This window comes from Oncorhynchus gorbuscha, linkage group LG05 (genome assembly GCF_021184085.1).
Source record: "Oncorhynchus gorbuscha isolate QuinsamMale2020 ecotype Even-year linkage group LG05, OgorEven_v1.0, whole genome shotgun sequence".
In the NCBI taxonomy this organism is placed as follows: domain Eukaryota; kingdom Metazoa; phylum Chordata; class Actinopteri; order Salmoniformes; family Salmonidae; genus Oncorhynchus; species Oncorhynchus gorbuscha.
This window is the reverse complement of record NC_060177.1, coordinates 52,997,773-53,013,633: the sequence shown is the minus strand read 5'-3', so window position 1 is coordinate 53,013,633 and position 15,861 is coordinate 52,997,773. Positions and strand designations below refer to the sequence as shown.

The window sequence follows — 15,861 nt, the reverse complement described above, 5'->3', positions numbered from 1 at the left end:
GGGTTGAAAACAAGTGACAACCTTTTCTCAGCCTTACATTGTTGCCAAGTGTTGCTGGAGGGCAGAGCACACAGGAATAGTAATAGCTGCTCTATACAACCTCACAGAACCAAGTTTGGGCCTCACAGGACATACTGTATTAATGAAATCGCTAAAATATGGAGTTCTCTTCTCTGATCCAATATATACAGACGGGCAGGTTGACGGACAACTACATACCCTTTCCCTTTCAAACGAGTGGTTGATGAGGCTGTTTTTTGTTGTTGGTGGAAAACAAATGTGTTTTAACAATGCCACTGAGAGGACTGTGGATGGTGTGGTGAATGCTAATGGCTGTTGGTGTTAGGCTAGTCTTAACTACCACAGTGGCCTTTCCAGGACTTTGTTCATGTTTCTCAGCATTACGAATAGCTTGAAAAGTGTATTGGTTCGTTGTAAAAAGGTTGAGCCATGGTTGATATACAGTAAGTATTGTATTTCAATTTCGAAAATGGGCAGTGGTTCACATACATGCAAACACACCACACACTACAGGAGAAGGGCTTGCAAAAACTCTAGGCTACTTACAGGATGCGCCTGGGTGTGTCCATAAGCTCAAAATATCCAATCACACAGCTGTTGGAGACCGACAAGTTGAGTGGCGAATGAGAGCCCCTCTCCATAAAGGGAGCCTTTAACCCGCCAAACTGCATGCCTCTCCTCCTTGCACTCTTGCTCATCTTCCTTGCGATCTCACTCATATTCACATAGAATCGGGGTTACGTAAGTAATCTTGAGTTCTATTTCAAATACTCCTTTTGATGTCTCACTATGGGACAACTCCCATAATGCAGACATGCTCTCCGAAGCCAGTGTAGTTCCAACAGCATCATCCCTCAGATGCCACAAATATGCCACAAGAAAAGGTGCAGAGACATCCAGTTGGTAAAGACCTTATTAAAGTATAAGGGGTGGCTGTACGTGCCAAAATGCAAATCTCCCATAATGAGATGCCATTGAACAGAGCCCAAGAGGTAGCCATACCTCTGGTGTAATGAGCCCTTCCGGGCTGTAGCCTTTGCTATTATATTTTCCAATATAACAGTCTCCACCATCCAAAGATAGCTGTTAACGAGGTAGGGGGGCCTGCCCTTGCAGGGAGGTGCCCAAAAAAATGCAGGGGTCATTGCCACATGCGGTCTCTCCTTCACTGCAGCCGAGGTGAGTAAGACATTTAAACGTGTTAACCCCCGCAAGGCTGCAGGCCCAGACGGCATCCCCAGCTGTGCCCTCAGAGCATGCGCAGACCAGCTGGCCGGTGTGTTTACGGACATATTCAATCAATCCCTATACCAGTCTGCTGTTCCCACATGCTTCAAGAGGGCCACCATTGTTCCTGTTCCCAAGAAAGCTAAGGTAACTGAGCTAAACGACTACCGCCCCGTAGCACTCACTTCCGTCATCATGAAGTGCTTTGAGAGACTAGTCAAGGACCATATCACCTCCACCCTACCTGACACCCTAGACCCACTCCAATTTGCTTACCGCCCAAATAGGTCCACAGACGATGCAATCTCAACCACACTGCACACTGCCCTAACCCATCTGGACAAGAGGAATACCTATGTGAGAATGCTGTTCATCGACTACAGCTCGGCATTCAACACCATAGTACCCTCCAAGCTCGTCATCAAGCTCGAGACCCTGGGTCTCGACCCAGCCCTGTGCAACTGGGTACTGGACTTCCTGACGGGCCGCCCCCAGGTGGTGAGGGTAGGTAACAACATCTCCTCCCCGCTGATCCTCAACACTGGGGCCCCACAAGGGTGCGTTCTGAGCCCTCTCCTGTACTCCCAGTTTACCCACGACTGCGTGGCCACGCACGCCTCCAACTCAATCATCAAGTTTGCGGACGACACAACAGTGGTAGGCTTGATTACAAACAACGAAGAGACGGCCTACAGGGAGGAGGTGAGGGCCCTCGGAGTGTGGTGTCAGGTAAATAACCTCACACTCAACGTCAACAAAACTAAGGAGATGATTGTGGACTTCAGGAAACAGCAGAGGGAACACCCCCCTATCCACATCGATGGAACAGTAGTGGAGAGGGTAGCAAGTTTTAAGTTCCTCGGCATACACATCACAGACAAACTGAATTGGTCCACTCACACAGACAGCATCGTGAAGAAGGTGCAGCAGCGCCTCTTCAACCTCAGGAGGCTGAAGAAATTCGGCTTGTCACCAAAAGCACTCACAAACTTCTGGAGATGCACAATCGAGAGCATCCTGGCGGGCTGTATCACCGCCTGGTACGGCAACTGCTCCGCCCTCAACCGTAAGGCTCTCCAGAGGGTAGTGAGGTCTACACAACGCATCACCGGGGGCAAACTACCTGCCCTCCAGGACACCTACACCACCCGATGTTACAGGAAGGCCATAAAGATTATCAAGGACATCAACCACCCGAGCCACTGCCTGTTCACCCCGCTATCATCCGTATATACTGTACTCTATATCATCGACTGCATCCTTATGTAATACATGTATCACTAGCCACTTTAACTATGCCACTTTGTTTACATACTCATCTCATATGTATATACTGTACTCGATACCATCTACTGTATCTTGCCAATGCTGTTCTGTACCATCACTCATTCATGTATCCTTATGTACATGTTCTTTATCCCCTTACACTGTGTATAAGACAGTAGTTTCGGAATTGTTAGTTAGATTACTTGTTGGTTATTACTGCATTGTCGGAACTAGAAGCACAAGCATTTCGCTACACTCGCATTAACATCTGCTAACCATGTGTATGTGACAAATAAAATTTGATTTGATTTGAGATGGTGGAGACACTCTACTTCCATAAACGGGAAGAGCGGTGGGTGTAACCACAACCTCCAAGGCGCTACAACACAATTGCCACTGGGCCTAGGCATAAAAGAGTGGGTTTGGGTACCCAGGAGGACCCCGGGGCAAACTGAAGGCACGAACGGTCACTTTGCAGCCATAGGGTAGACGGAAAAGCAGGCTAGAAAAAGAAACATGACATTTCCCCGCTTTCCAGCGGCACAACAGGCCACGATGGGAAAGACTCAGGCACAACAGGCCACGATGGGAAAGACTCGAGCACAACATGTCCCATGTAGAGGACCCGAACGGACCCAAGGACAATCAAATTGGATCAGAGTGACAAAAAAGGATGTTTATCAGCAAAGTTGCTCTTCTGGTTAACAAATAGGTCTTTTATATGTTGGCTAAGCCTTTACAAGTCAATAAAGTCACCTTATTAGCGTAAAATAAGTATGCTATAGGCTATGCAGAGCCGTGGTCGGTCCATTCGGGTCCAACCGAGTCTATCAGCTGTAGTTACGTAGATCCGATGACAATCAAACAGGACCCGTCTCGAGTGGTCCCTTGAAGACCTCTAGTCCCATGTGACGGGCTAAATGCTTGACGACTGGTTTTGTGTAAGTGACATGCACCCTCGACTTTGGTGTTACCCTACTGTAAATGTCCAGGCCTGTGTGTCACAGGTGAGATGGCAGTTAACTGGACCTTTAGGAGATCGTCCCTCTGTTTCCAAGGGATGATCTGTGTAGGTCACACCACTTCTCCAAAAACGCCTCTCCTGTTTTACCAGACAGTGGGCGTGTGGGAGGGGCACTGTCACTCTGGTGAAAGGTCTTGACTTGTCGGCTTGTCGCAGGCAAACGCCATTTGGGTCGCGGGAGAGTGATCTCCACCAACCAGGGTATCCTTGGTCATTTGAAGGGCTCGAAGATGAGGGATAAGCCTGTGGCAGGCCTAGGAGAGAGAAAAAGCTTAGGGCATTACCATTGAGAGGCTGTGCCAGTGCTTCCACTCCTACTGGTGCAAAAACACTAAATAGGGACGGGTTCTCCAAAACCCTCCATAGGGTTGTCGCTTTTTACAGTCTGTCTTTCAAGTCAGTCTGGATAGATGCAGAGGGCTGCCTCTCAGGAACTGGTTTAAAGTGCCAGCGAGAGCGTGTCATGCGCACCCAGGACATGATAACATTGCAGGGGAGGGCAGAGTGTGTTCCATTGCTGGGATATCCTCGTAATGCATCCGAGGCATATGGGATTAAGGTTTTATCTGAAACAACATGCCTGATCCTCTTGGACTGTGTCCCTAGCAGGTGGCAATTGGTATGGCTATACCGTGTCACCGAGGTGGGGGTTTTTTGTGCGAGAGAGCAGCCAACGAAATGACACAATGCTTCAACCGGCGTAGTTTAAAGGTGGATGGAGACATGCTTGTAACCCAGATGTCCTAATCCTAAGCAATAGATCAGCTATATGTCTGGTCTGTCTTGGCCCTACCTCGGAGAGGAGGGCTAATTAGAGCAAAACAAATCCCCAAAGGGAGAATAAAGCTGACAAATCCCCGACTGCGTGATCAAGCGCAGGTAGGAACGAGATGAGGGAAAAATGGACTTGGTGTACCAGATTTCCCCGGACCAGAAAATATGAGTAATGGAAAACCTTATTGACTGTCCTATAGCTCGATAGAGTTTTCTATCAATAGAGCTAAGTTGCCATAGGATTTCCCCAAAAAGATCCAGAGAAACCCAATGGTTTAGGGCGATCTTTGATGTGAAACCCGGAAACCTGTTTCCCTGTTTTAGTGTATGGAAACAGGGGAATTGACTGCCACCTCCTGGTGATAGCACTGAGGAGGTACTCGTGAGCCTGTTTAAACCGTGTTTCTGGCGCAATAGACGGTAAGAGGCAAAAATGCCGCAAGGCAAGGGGAGCCGTGGTTATGGCAATCTGTCATTCAGCTCCGTCAGTCAGAAGAGACTGGAGGGAGAGAGGACATGCTGACTGTCGTCCTGGCTTAAAACATGAGAAGGTGCCTAGGGGATAGCGCTTGGGGGTAAGAGTGCACCCCCCCATTTTCCCATGTGAGGGAAGACATTGGCAGTCTGCTGAGTCGCCAGGGGTCTCAGGCCCCCAAAGACGGCGTGTTACCTCCTCCCTGCTGTGAGGCTATGGCGAGTTGCAGTGACCAACGGGTTGCCACGGGGCCTGGGAGACTTCGCCTTCTTTCATACGCATTTCACACATCTGCATGGAGTCAACAGCTGTCTGTTAAGCTGGAAAAGCTTAGCCAACGTGCCCTTTCTTCCAACACCGCCAGGCTTACGGTATGACCACAGCCAGGGATGGCATTACGTGAAGCCCGGAGGTCTAGATCCGTAATCATACAGATCTCATCCCAAGCATCCTTATTCAGGGTCCCTGAATCCAGTTGCTTCCACACATCATTCACTAACTCTGCTTGGAAAGCCAACAATAAAGAGGTCAGGTTAAGTGCCCTGATTGACAAGGCCAGGGCTTTGTACGTCTTATGGAAAATGGAGGCAGAAAAAACGCTCTGTCTTTCTAGGGAGGGAACTTCCAGTAGTGTTGGTTGGAAGTGGCAAGCCAGTGACAGTTCCACCACAGGAGGGTCGGAAAACCCAGATTCTTCCATATTGTTAATGTCCATTCTCGGGAAACCCCTAGCCAGGATATTGCTGGCAAGGGGCTTATCCCATGAGCTCCTAGCCTCTCTGATGCAGGCTGGGAATGCGGAAAGCAGTTGCTTAGGGGGATGGTAGTCTTTTCCCATCGTATTGGTCCCTTCCGGGATCCTGGGCCCCCAAGGGAGCTAGCCACTCGACGTTGTGGTGGGTTGTGGGGAGTTGAGCCTCGGCCGGTGGCTGAGAGTGGGGGGAGGGGGTAGAAATAGTGACGCATTTTAGCCTCCTTTTCAAACACACTCTAGAGAGAAATTGACCATGCTTACAGGACACTGGGTTGTCGAGTGCTTCTTGAGCATGCTCCCTTAACAGACAATTGTTGCATAAAATCCTTCCAACTAGCCACAAGCACAAGAATGTGGTTGTTTGAGTGCTGTGGTAGGCTCGTCTAGGGTTGGGGCAGCAGTGGCCATTGTGTAGAACAGGGCTATGCTGAAAATGCCTGTTGTAAAAACAATGTGTAAGTTCTGGCTTTAGTAAGGCGTAAGATACTTCGTGGAAGCCTTGCTAAAGCTAGCTTGGATGTGCACAGTGGGAACGCTACAGCCGCGAGGCTAGTGCTGCGTTAGCTAGCTAGCAGCTACCCTTGCTAAGGTGCGCTGTAGCAAAGAGAGGCCAGATTGACCAGTTTGGCTACACGGACTATCTGTCTCTATGCACACTCGCAGGGCAATACACACTTACGCACACTGACAATCCAACACACATACTCACTCCATCATTTGCTCACACACACACATAATATGCACATACATTTATACTGACTCTACACACCCACTCACATACAATCATCATATAGAGTACACTGCTGCTACTATGTTTATCTTATACACCTTACATTGATCCAGTATCCCTGCACATTGTAAATATGGTGCTGGAACTGACCCTGTACATAGTATGTTTACTTACATTATCATGTTCTTCTTTTTATCTCATGTGTTTTTGTTCTACCTTGTTATTTTTAGTATGACATGGTTATTGATTACTGCATTGTTGGGGTTAGAGCATGCAAGAAAGACATTTCACTGTACTTGTGCATGTGACATTAAAACTTGAAACTCGAGAGTGGCTCACCTCATTCGCCACTCGACCTGTCTGTCTCCAACAGACGCTATGTGATTGGATACTTCGGGCTTACGGACACGCCTAGGCGCATTCCCATAGTGAGACATCGAAACAGGTATTTGAAATAGAATGACGAGTAGTCATGTGAGAAGCTTTTATAGAGCTGTCTAGTGGTGCGGTCTGATGTTCGGGCTTTTCCAGCGTAGCTGGTGGAGGGATAAATGTGAAGACGGGCTCAATGTGATCAACACATTTTTCTCCCTCCACCAGCCTCCACTGGGCTTTTCAGACACTCTGTTGTTTATCACTCTCCCTCTTCCCAGGTGGTGATGTGGAGGAGCTGAGGTCTACGATGGCTGGCCTGGACCTACACCTGCACGTGCTGATACCCCCATTTCAACGTTGTCATCGTTACCTCCCAACCCAGCAACCAAACCCCAGGATCTGACCCTGTCTCCCCCTCACCTCCCCTGGGCTTCCTCCAGCCAGACCTCCTGGCTCTACCCTGGGCCCATCATGGGAGGATGCCTCTCCAAAAGCAAACCAGGTGCCCACCTTCCCCATCCCGTTTTCCTTCCCTCCTTTAAAATCCTGGAATAATTGGCACTTGTTCTCCAGCTATATATATATAGGTCATACAAACTCCCCTCCCGGCTGCCTTTTGTAGCATGGCATTTTGTGGAGGATGAATTCTTATGCTCTCAATTGCATTGCCTTCAAAAGGATTGCATAGTCAAATATGAGTTTCAAATGTACGGCACAATGTAATAATAAGAGCTTTATTTGTATAATACAAGTAATTAAGTGCTTCACATCATAAAATGAAAAGTACAAACAAATACCGGAGGAAGGAGAATGAAAAAAGATAGCTAGTTAAAATCGTACTTTTAATGTAGGATTTCAAATGCATCTTTATAGAAGTGTGTCTTCAGTAGGGATTTCAAAAGAGATGCTGAATCTGCAAGCCTGATGTCCTCTGGCAGACCATTCCAAAGTCTAGGGCCCCTCATGGCAAATTCCTGGTCTCCTTTCGTTTTCAACCTAGACTTTAGAATGGTCCACAATGCCCTGCCAAGAGGATCTCAGGCTGTGTCCTGGCTCATAGGGAGGTCAAAGATCAGAGTTATAGGAAGGAGCTAAGAGGCCCTGCCAAGAGGATCTCAGGCTGTGTCCTGGCTCGTAGGGAGGTCAAAGATCAGAGTTATAGGAAGGAGCTAATAAAGCCTTAAATTTGATTTTAATACAATTTTAAAATCTATTCTCAAATTCTATATTTTACTAGGCAAGTCAGTTAAGAACAAATTCTTATTTTCAATGACGGCCTAGGAATAGTGGGTTAACTGCCTGTTCAGGGGCAGAACGACAGATTTGTACCTTGTCAGCTCGGGGATTTGAACTTGCAACCTTTCGGTTACTAGTCCAACGCTCTAACCACTAGGCTACCCTGCCGCCCCGGCTACGCTATATCGGTCACCTAGTCTGATGTGGCTGCATTACTGTAGCAGTGAAACTGAAAATGTAGGATTAAGGATGTATGGCTGTTTCAAAGCAAACACATTGCTGTTTAAAAGCAGTCAACTTGTTGGAGGGGGCAGTAAGTGTTGAAAATCAAACACATTACTTTATTATTATTATTATTTGTTTACATCTCTGGTTGTTCTTAAATCTTTGACTTTCAACCGTGCATAAGGAGAGCGATTTTTAATCCGTTTTGGTGTTGTTGTTTTTTAAGCATAATTTTCACAAAAACAACCACCGCAATATATAATGTGTAGGGGATAGGGAACTTGTCTCCAGTACTATAGGGAGATTTTTTTTGAGGGTGGTATGTTGGAATAGATGCCCCTCACTGTGAAAGTCTAATTAGTCCGAGTCTGTAGGAAACAAATGGGCCCCTGAATGGAACCTTGGACACACCAGTAATGAGCACCAGTATGTATAGTCAACTAAATCAGACACTGAACCAGACAAACACAGATTTTACACAGTGTGAGATAAATACATGTTTTCAATCTGTAAAATACAGTATCACACCATCAGGGTAAAACTTTACATTTAGTTCCCTTACACTGTAGTTATTCCTGTATGTACAGATTAACATGTATTGTAATGACTCCTGTATTTATTGTTACACTGTATTTAGGGTTAAACATTCAATCGTGAAGAGGAACATTGAAGATGATGGTGATTCTCTAAGTGTATTGTCATGATGCTGCAAATTCCAGAAAAAAACGTGGGTTTAGTCAAAATATTCCAGAACACAGAGTTTCTGCAGAATCAGTGAAAAGCAGATGTATTAGTGGGAGCTGAGATGTCATGCACGTTGCCCCTCAATTTGGTCCAATAAAATATTTCAGCAACATATTGTAAATGCGGAATTGTTTCTAAAACTGGAAAGTCCATCAGTGCCCACTCAAAAAGATGCAGCACATGATGCTTCTGAATGAAAAGAATAGTAGAAGTGTGTGGGAAAGGGGCATAGAGGAGAGGGATAGGGGAGATTATACTGCATTCTATGTCAATGAGAATGCAGATTATACTGCATTCTTCTCTTCCTTCGATGAGAATGCAGATTATACTGCATTCTATGTCGGAGTATCTCTTCCTTCAATGACAAGCAAGGGTATGTTTGTCCCGAGGTGTACAATTCGCTCAGTTTTCCTCGTTGATGCATTGGAGAATCTCAGTGGAGAGAAAGGTCCCTTAACTAAGCAGGTAGAATCCAAAAACAAAGCAGTTTGCATTGCTAGAAGAAGAGGTCATATATAGAACTGCAAAGCACCCATATTTTTTAAATGACACTTCCTGCATGTTATTTACAGTATGAAAGCAATGGCTTCGTTACACAGCTACACATCATGGGCAGATCGCCAAAGACTCAGTAAGGTAACAGGTTTTAGGACAGAGTCATCTGACATCGTTTGCTAATCTTTGACAAATAAACCCCTGTCCAGGAGAAGATGAGTATAGAGAACCCTAATATACACGTTCTATATGATTTTAATGATGATTTTAAAATATTTTTCAAAATTGCTAATGCACATGAATGGGTTGTGCCGGCTTACATTAGATTGATTTAATGAAATAATGATATAATGATTGAGTTTGTTATTTCATGTTAAATTATGGTGTTACTCTTCATTGTATTTCTATACTGTATAACTCTTATCAAATACATGTGGCAATTACTGGACATTTAAAGATGCATCTGATGTTTTAGGAGAGATTCTGACTTCAGCATGGAGCATATGGTTGAGGATCAACTTATGGATTCAGAATGGTCCTGATCTGTGGATGTGATTTTGTGCTATTAAAAATCAAAAGAAAGATCATCAACAATATATATATCTCTATAGCAAATCTAATGTACAAATTGTGAATTCCTCTTATGTATGATTCTATAATATCTCTCGCAAAAATAAAGATCCCATATTAGTCTGGGGATGGAGCCTCTCCCCTTTCCTCTCCTGCGATTGCAGTCACTCTCATGATTTTCCAGTGGTTTTAATTAAGACTCGCTCAGCAGGTGAACATTCCTGCCAGATTACCATGTAAGAACCGGATGGTCAGCACATTTCTCCAGCCGAAGAGATAAAGCTAGCTGCAGTGAAAACGGGTTACAAAACCATTTCTTCGAATGAAGAAATACAAACCCCAGAGGCAACTGTCATCAAATGCCTCTTGGGCACCTCACAACAAATAAACCCACACATCCACTTAGGCTTGTATGTTATTCAGGAACATATCTAATGCATAGTGTAGTGATCCTAAATATATACTGTATCTGAACTGTCAAAATCATGTTTTTCATGAAATTGGATGATATTTGGATGAAACCAGATCAAAGTATGATGACCAAAGTATGAACAGTGACTGTTGCCTCTACATTTGATAAAGTGTGATCATAAAGTTACTGGTCCCCTCCCCCATGTCCAACACTTGGATTCAGGAGGCGGGATTATTAAGGGGATAGTGACATCACTCTAACTCTTTTTTAAAAAATACACCAATGGTAACATGATATTCTCTTACATAATTTAAATGAGTACAGCCTTTTTTAACCAATGTCAGAGAAGGTGTGTTTGCAGAGAGGTGTGGTTTATATAGCTATCTACAAATATAATGAAAAGTTTACACTATTAGTCTGTGGCAAAGATACTTATGTTTCCTCTTACATCGGTGTCTGGTGTTGGCTAGCTAGGTCTTCAGCCAGCATGGAGCAAAAAGGGGGGGGGGGCAGTCAAAACTCTGACGCAGTTGTCATGTCAACGCAGCCGTCAGTGCTGCTGTGAACCGACCATAACAGACATGCCAAACTGGGGATGTATATAACAAATTGACATCATCGATGCAATTTAAATGTTGTTTGAGTTGCTTTGTGCATCACCAAATTTGCTTGAGATGATTTTACTGCAGCACTGCTCTCTGCTTCCAAGTTGCTTGACATGGAGCTGTCAGTCAAGCGAGCTCATGAATGTAAGCTCTCCTCCCACTCAGCCTGTCTTTTCTGGTAGTACTTCCTGGTAATTAACTATGAGAGAGAGATACATTTTTCTCAAATTTTGAGCATTTCTAATTCCCCAAAAATATGATGGGTGATTCACTACATGGCAAACAGGATGTGGACACCCCTTCAAATGAGTGGATTTGGCTATTTCAGCCACACCCATTGCTGACAGGTGTATAAAATCAAGCATACTACCAAGTGCTGAAGCGCTTAGTGAGTAGAAATCGGCTGTCCTCTGGAAGCAACGTCAGCACAAGAACTGTTTGTCGGGAGCTTCATGAAATGTGTTTCCATGGTCGAGCAGCCGCAGATAAGCCTAAGATCACCATGTGCAATGCCAAGCATCGGCTGGAGTGCTGTAAAGCTTACCACCATTGGACTCTGGAGCGATGAATCCCGCTTCACCTTTTGGCAGATGCCAGGAGAAGCTACCTGGGCTGTTTTTCTCGGTTATGGCTAGGCCCCTTAGTTCCAGTGAAGGGAAATCTTAACACTACAGCATACAATTAAATTCTAGATGATTCTGTGCTTTCAACTTTGTGGCAACAGTTTGGGGAAGGCCCCTTTCCTGTTTCAGCATGACAATGTCCCCATGTACAAAGCGAGGTTCATACAGAAATGTTTTGTCGATTGGTGTGCTTCCAACATGACTGGCCTGCACAGAGCCCTGACCTCAACCCTATCGAACACTTTTGGGATTAATTGGAACGCCGACTGTGAGCCAGGCCTAATCGCCCAACATCGGTGCCCGACCTCACTAATGCTCTTGTGGCCAAATGGAAGCAAGTCCCCGCAGCAATGTTCCAACATCTAATGGAAAGCCTTCCCAGAAGAGTGGAGGCTGTTATGGCAGGGGGGTGTCCAACTCCATTATAATGCTCATGATTTTGCAATGAGCTGTTCGACGAGCAGGTGTCCACATACTTTTGTATGTAGTGCATTTTAGTCACTCAAAAGGGTATTTTTCAGGGAATTCAGAATGACTGTGCTGGACCTTTTGTCACACAGCAGGTTGTCCCACAGCAAAATAATTTTCATGATCAAGTCGGTTTCATTCGATACAGAAACCCTTCTCCATTGGGAGTCTGCTGGGTATGGTAATCAAAGGGAAAATGAACAAGAATATCAGGGGTGGCTGGTGGCTTAAAAGTTGAGGAGGATGTGGGTGAAAATGATGAACTGTACCGTCTGATAAGATTAGAAACAAGTGACTGAGTGAAGATCAGCCTGAAAAGTGTGTCATATTTCTAATGATCTGTCCTGCAGTTGAGGTGAAAGTGGAGCTTACCCTCTTGGAGAAAGACAAGGAAGCAGATGTGATGTCACCCAATGGAAAGGCAAGCCCCTTCTCTGACTGCAGGCCAAACGGAGCGCTGGGACACTGCTCCGACGAGGACGCCGCTGCCGCACCCCTTAGGCTCTACAAACCCCGCGACTACGTGGAGGCCTCAGTGTGTCATGTCAAGGACATGGAAAATGGACAGTAAGGCCAAACAAAAGACAACATATAAGGTCAATCACCTGGAATTGTTATGGCTGCAACCAGTCCTTTTTTTCACTCAGATATTTTCTCTCTTCCTGTGTGTGTGTGTGTGTGTGTGTGTGTGTGTGTGTGTGTGTGTGTGTGTGTGTGTGTGTGTGTGTGTGTGTGTGTGTGTGTGTGTGTGTGTGTGTGTGTGTGTGTGTGTGTGTGTGTGTGTGTGTGTGCTCTTATCCCTGCATAGGATGCGAGAGGTTGATTTGGGAAGTGGCAGAGCGCTGCTCATCAAAGAACATGGAGAGTTTTCTGCCATTGGGCACAAGTGTCCACATTATGGGGCACCGCTGGTCAAAGGTGAGTCCGGTTCTACATTGTTTGCTTGTTTGATGTAATATTGGTATGGTATCTTTTTGCTGTCTTCTGTTACAAACAAGCTCTGAGGTGGATTGGTGTATGATACAGTGGAATACATATCTTTGTGTGTTGCAGGTGTCTTGTCTAAAGGGCACGTGCGTTGCCCCTGGCACGGAGCTTGTTTCAACATCGCTACAGGAGACATTGAGGACTTTCCTGGGCTGGACAGCCTGCCCACCTTCCAGGTGACCTTCCTCGTTCGGTTCGCCGTGCCATTCACATTCCCTGCCTTCACATACTGTCTCTAAGCATCGTCAAAAACCGTGTACACATCGCTCATGTCTGTTTGCTTCAGGTCCGAGTTGAAAAGGACAAGGTGATAATTCGCGCTAATAAACAGGTAAAGATATTTTGGGACGATCTCGAACAGATCATTGTTCTAAATCAACTAATTCCCCTTTGTTGACCTGGCAAACATTTTCATCTTCCAGGATCTTCAGTCACAGAAGAGGTCAAAGGCCATGGCCCGATGTTCAGCAGTCATTAACTCCAGCACTGGCTTCAGCCACATCCTCATCGTTGGATCAGGTGAGTTGGCCATTGAGCATCTCCATGCACTCACACACAGCTGGTGGATAGATGTCTGTTCAAACTGTCGACTAGTACTGGAACCAACAAATACGTATTGACATAGTCAAATAAATACAAGTTTATAATACAATATATAAATGATATTTCATGCTGAAACCCTCATATTAAACACCATTGGTATTCACTAAGTAAATGGTTTATATTTGGGATAATATTTTACAGCTTTGTCATTCTGATTTTTATTTTAAAATCCTCTTGTTAAATGATTTAATAAACTCTGAGTGTACAAAACATTAAGACATCTTTCCATGACTGACCAGGTGAATCCAGGTGAAAGCTATGATCCCTTATTGATGATCCACTTCAATCAGTGTCGATGAAGGGGAGGAGACGGGTTAAAGAAGGATTTTTTAATGACTTGAGACATGGATTGTGTATGTGTGCCATTCAGAGGGTGAATGGGCAAGACAAAATATTGAAGTGCCCTTCAACGAGGTATGGTAGTAGGTGCCAGCCAGGTTTGAGTGTGTCAAGAATTGCAACACAGCTGGGTTTTTCCACACAACAGTTTCCCATGTGTATCAAGAATGGCCCACCACTTAAAGGACATCCAGCCAATTTGGCACAATTGTGGGAATCATTGGAGTCAACATGGGCCAGCATCCCTGTGGAAAGCTTTCGACACCTCCTAGAGTCCATGTCCCGACGAATTGAGGCTGTTCTGAGGGCAAAAGGGGGTGCAACTCAATATTAGGAAGGTGTTCGTAATGTTTTGTGCACTATGTATTTTTTTTTACATGTGATAAGGCCACACAGAGGGACAGAGATAATTACAGAGACTTGTGATAATCTGAAGTACCCAAAAGGGCCACTAGATGTCTTGTGGTAGATTACATGAAATCCTTGAAAAATACCCAAATTCTGGTGGTTTACTGGTAAACGTAGAAAGTTTCCAGTAATATACCCTCCCTTTACAACCCTATTCATGGTGCTCTTTAAAAAACATTTTTTAAACATATTTTACTGAATTCTCTTTGGCCAAGTTGTGTTTGTTTGCACCGCTCTAAGATTGTGTCTGGTATCTAAACTGAATCCACGCTCCGATTCACTATTTTTTTTTTCTCTCCCAAATATTCCTAGTAAATGGAGCATGGGTTCAGTTCGGATAGCAAGGATCTAAGATCCCTACATAGACGTTAAACCAGTGTCTTGTGCCTCCAGGTCCAGCAGGGCTGGTGTGCGCTGAGACGTTGAGACAGGAGGGCTTCACCGATCGCATTGTCATGTGCACCATGGACAAATACCCACCCTACGACAGGCCTAAACTGAGTAAGGTTTGTACAGAGATCCAGAGCACACCACAGAGACTACACAAGGACTATCCCCATGAAGACTTAGTGTCCATGAGGGTTCTTATGGATACAAACATGGTTGAAATTGCTGATCGACGGTCTACCAGTTATGCCCTACTGTGTTTCACAGCAGATTATATATTTTTTCCCAGAGATGTCATGCTCCAAAATACTTACCATTTTGTTATTGCTAGTATTAACCCATCCTGAACCCATCTTTAGCCTGTAATCTTGGGATAATATTGGTCCTGGCCAATGTTGACATTTGGCCGTGATATCTATGGGAAAACGGTTTGCTGACGTTGCGATTTAAATTGGGATAATGCTGAAAGCGAAACCAACCAATTTAACGTTGCGTTAGCATCATAAAAGTGCTATTTCTTCAATGAACTTCACCTATAACATTTCAACTTAGCAAACGTCACCCCATAAAATCCAGTCTGTGGTGTACTGTAACTAACTGTCTCCCCCTCAGTCCTTAGAGAGCACAGCAGAGCAGCTCCGGCTGCGCTCCATAGACTTCCTCCAAGCCCATGACATCGAGCTTCTCACGGAGAAGGAGGTGAGACCTGAAACACGGATTATATGGGCTACATTTGAATCCATGTAAAGTAGGGAGTTTTGAAATGGAGTGGCTACCTGAACATCTTCCAATGAGAAGATATGAGTTTTCCGTTGCAAAACTTTTAGTTCGGTGTCCCTAATGAACACATCCCCTTGGTGACGCCCATGTTCTCTTTCTAACTGTGATGTTTGGATGCCATAGGCTGTGGCAGTGGACGTCAAGATGAAGGCTGTTACTTTTCAAGACGGCTCTAGGATGGAATACAGGAGGCTTTTCATTGCCACGGGAAGCAAGTGAGGAGTGACCGGAAATAGTCTTTGGTTGAATGCAATAAAATGGAATTAAATCCTGTTGTGATTGACATAACCAGTTTTGACATGAGTCATTGTTCTATTGACACGGGTGAACCAC

At 45.0% G+C, this 15,861-nt stretch overlaps 1 protein-coding gene across 9 annotated transcripts in view; it reads left to right on the top strand.

The window, feature by feature from the left end:
* Nucleotides 1–15,861, top strand: part of LOC124036032 (apoptosis-inducing factor 3) — a 50,480-nt gene that overhangs the window by 28,389 nt on the left and 6,230 nt on the right. For 6 of the 9 annotated variants that reach the window (XM_046350108.1, XM_046350107.1, XM_046350103.1 and 3 more), the window contains 10 exons: nt 6,645–6,716; nt 6,925–7,148; nt 12,375–12,591; nt 12,833–12,942; nt 13,078–13,187; nt 13,298–13,342; nt 13,434–13,530; nt 14,755–14,867; nt 15,361–15,447; nt 15,652–15,743. In XM_046350108.1, coding sequence (XP_046206064.1) covers nt 7,118–7,148; nt 12,375–12,591; nt 12,833–12,942; nt 13,078–13,187; nt 13,298–13,342; nt 13,434–13,530; nt 14,755–14,867; nt 15,361–15,447; nt 15,652–15,743 — 902 coding nt within the window. In that variant the 5' untranslated portion in view covers nt 6,645–6,716; nt 6,925–7,117. The remainder of the gene's footprint in view (nt 1–6,644; nt 6,717–6,924; nt 7,149–12,374; nt 12,592–12,832; nt 12,943–13,077; nt 13,188–13,297; nt 13,343–13,433; nt 13,531–14,754; nt 14,868–15,360; nt 15,448–15,651; nt 15,744–15,861) is intronic. The other 3 variants (XM_046350105.1, XM_046350104.1, XM_046350110.1) reach the window with 1 other exon arrangement.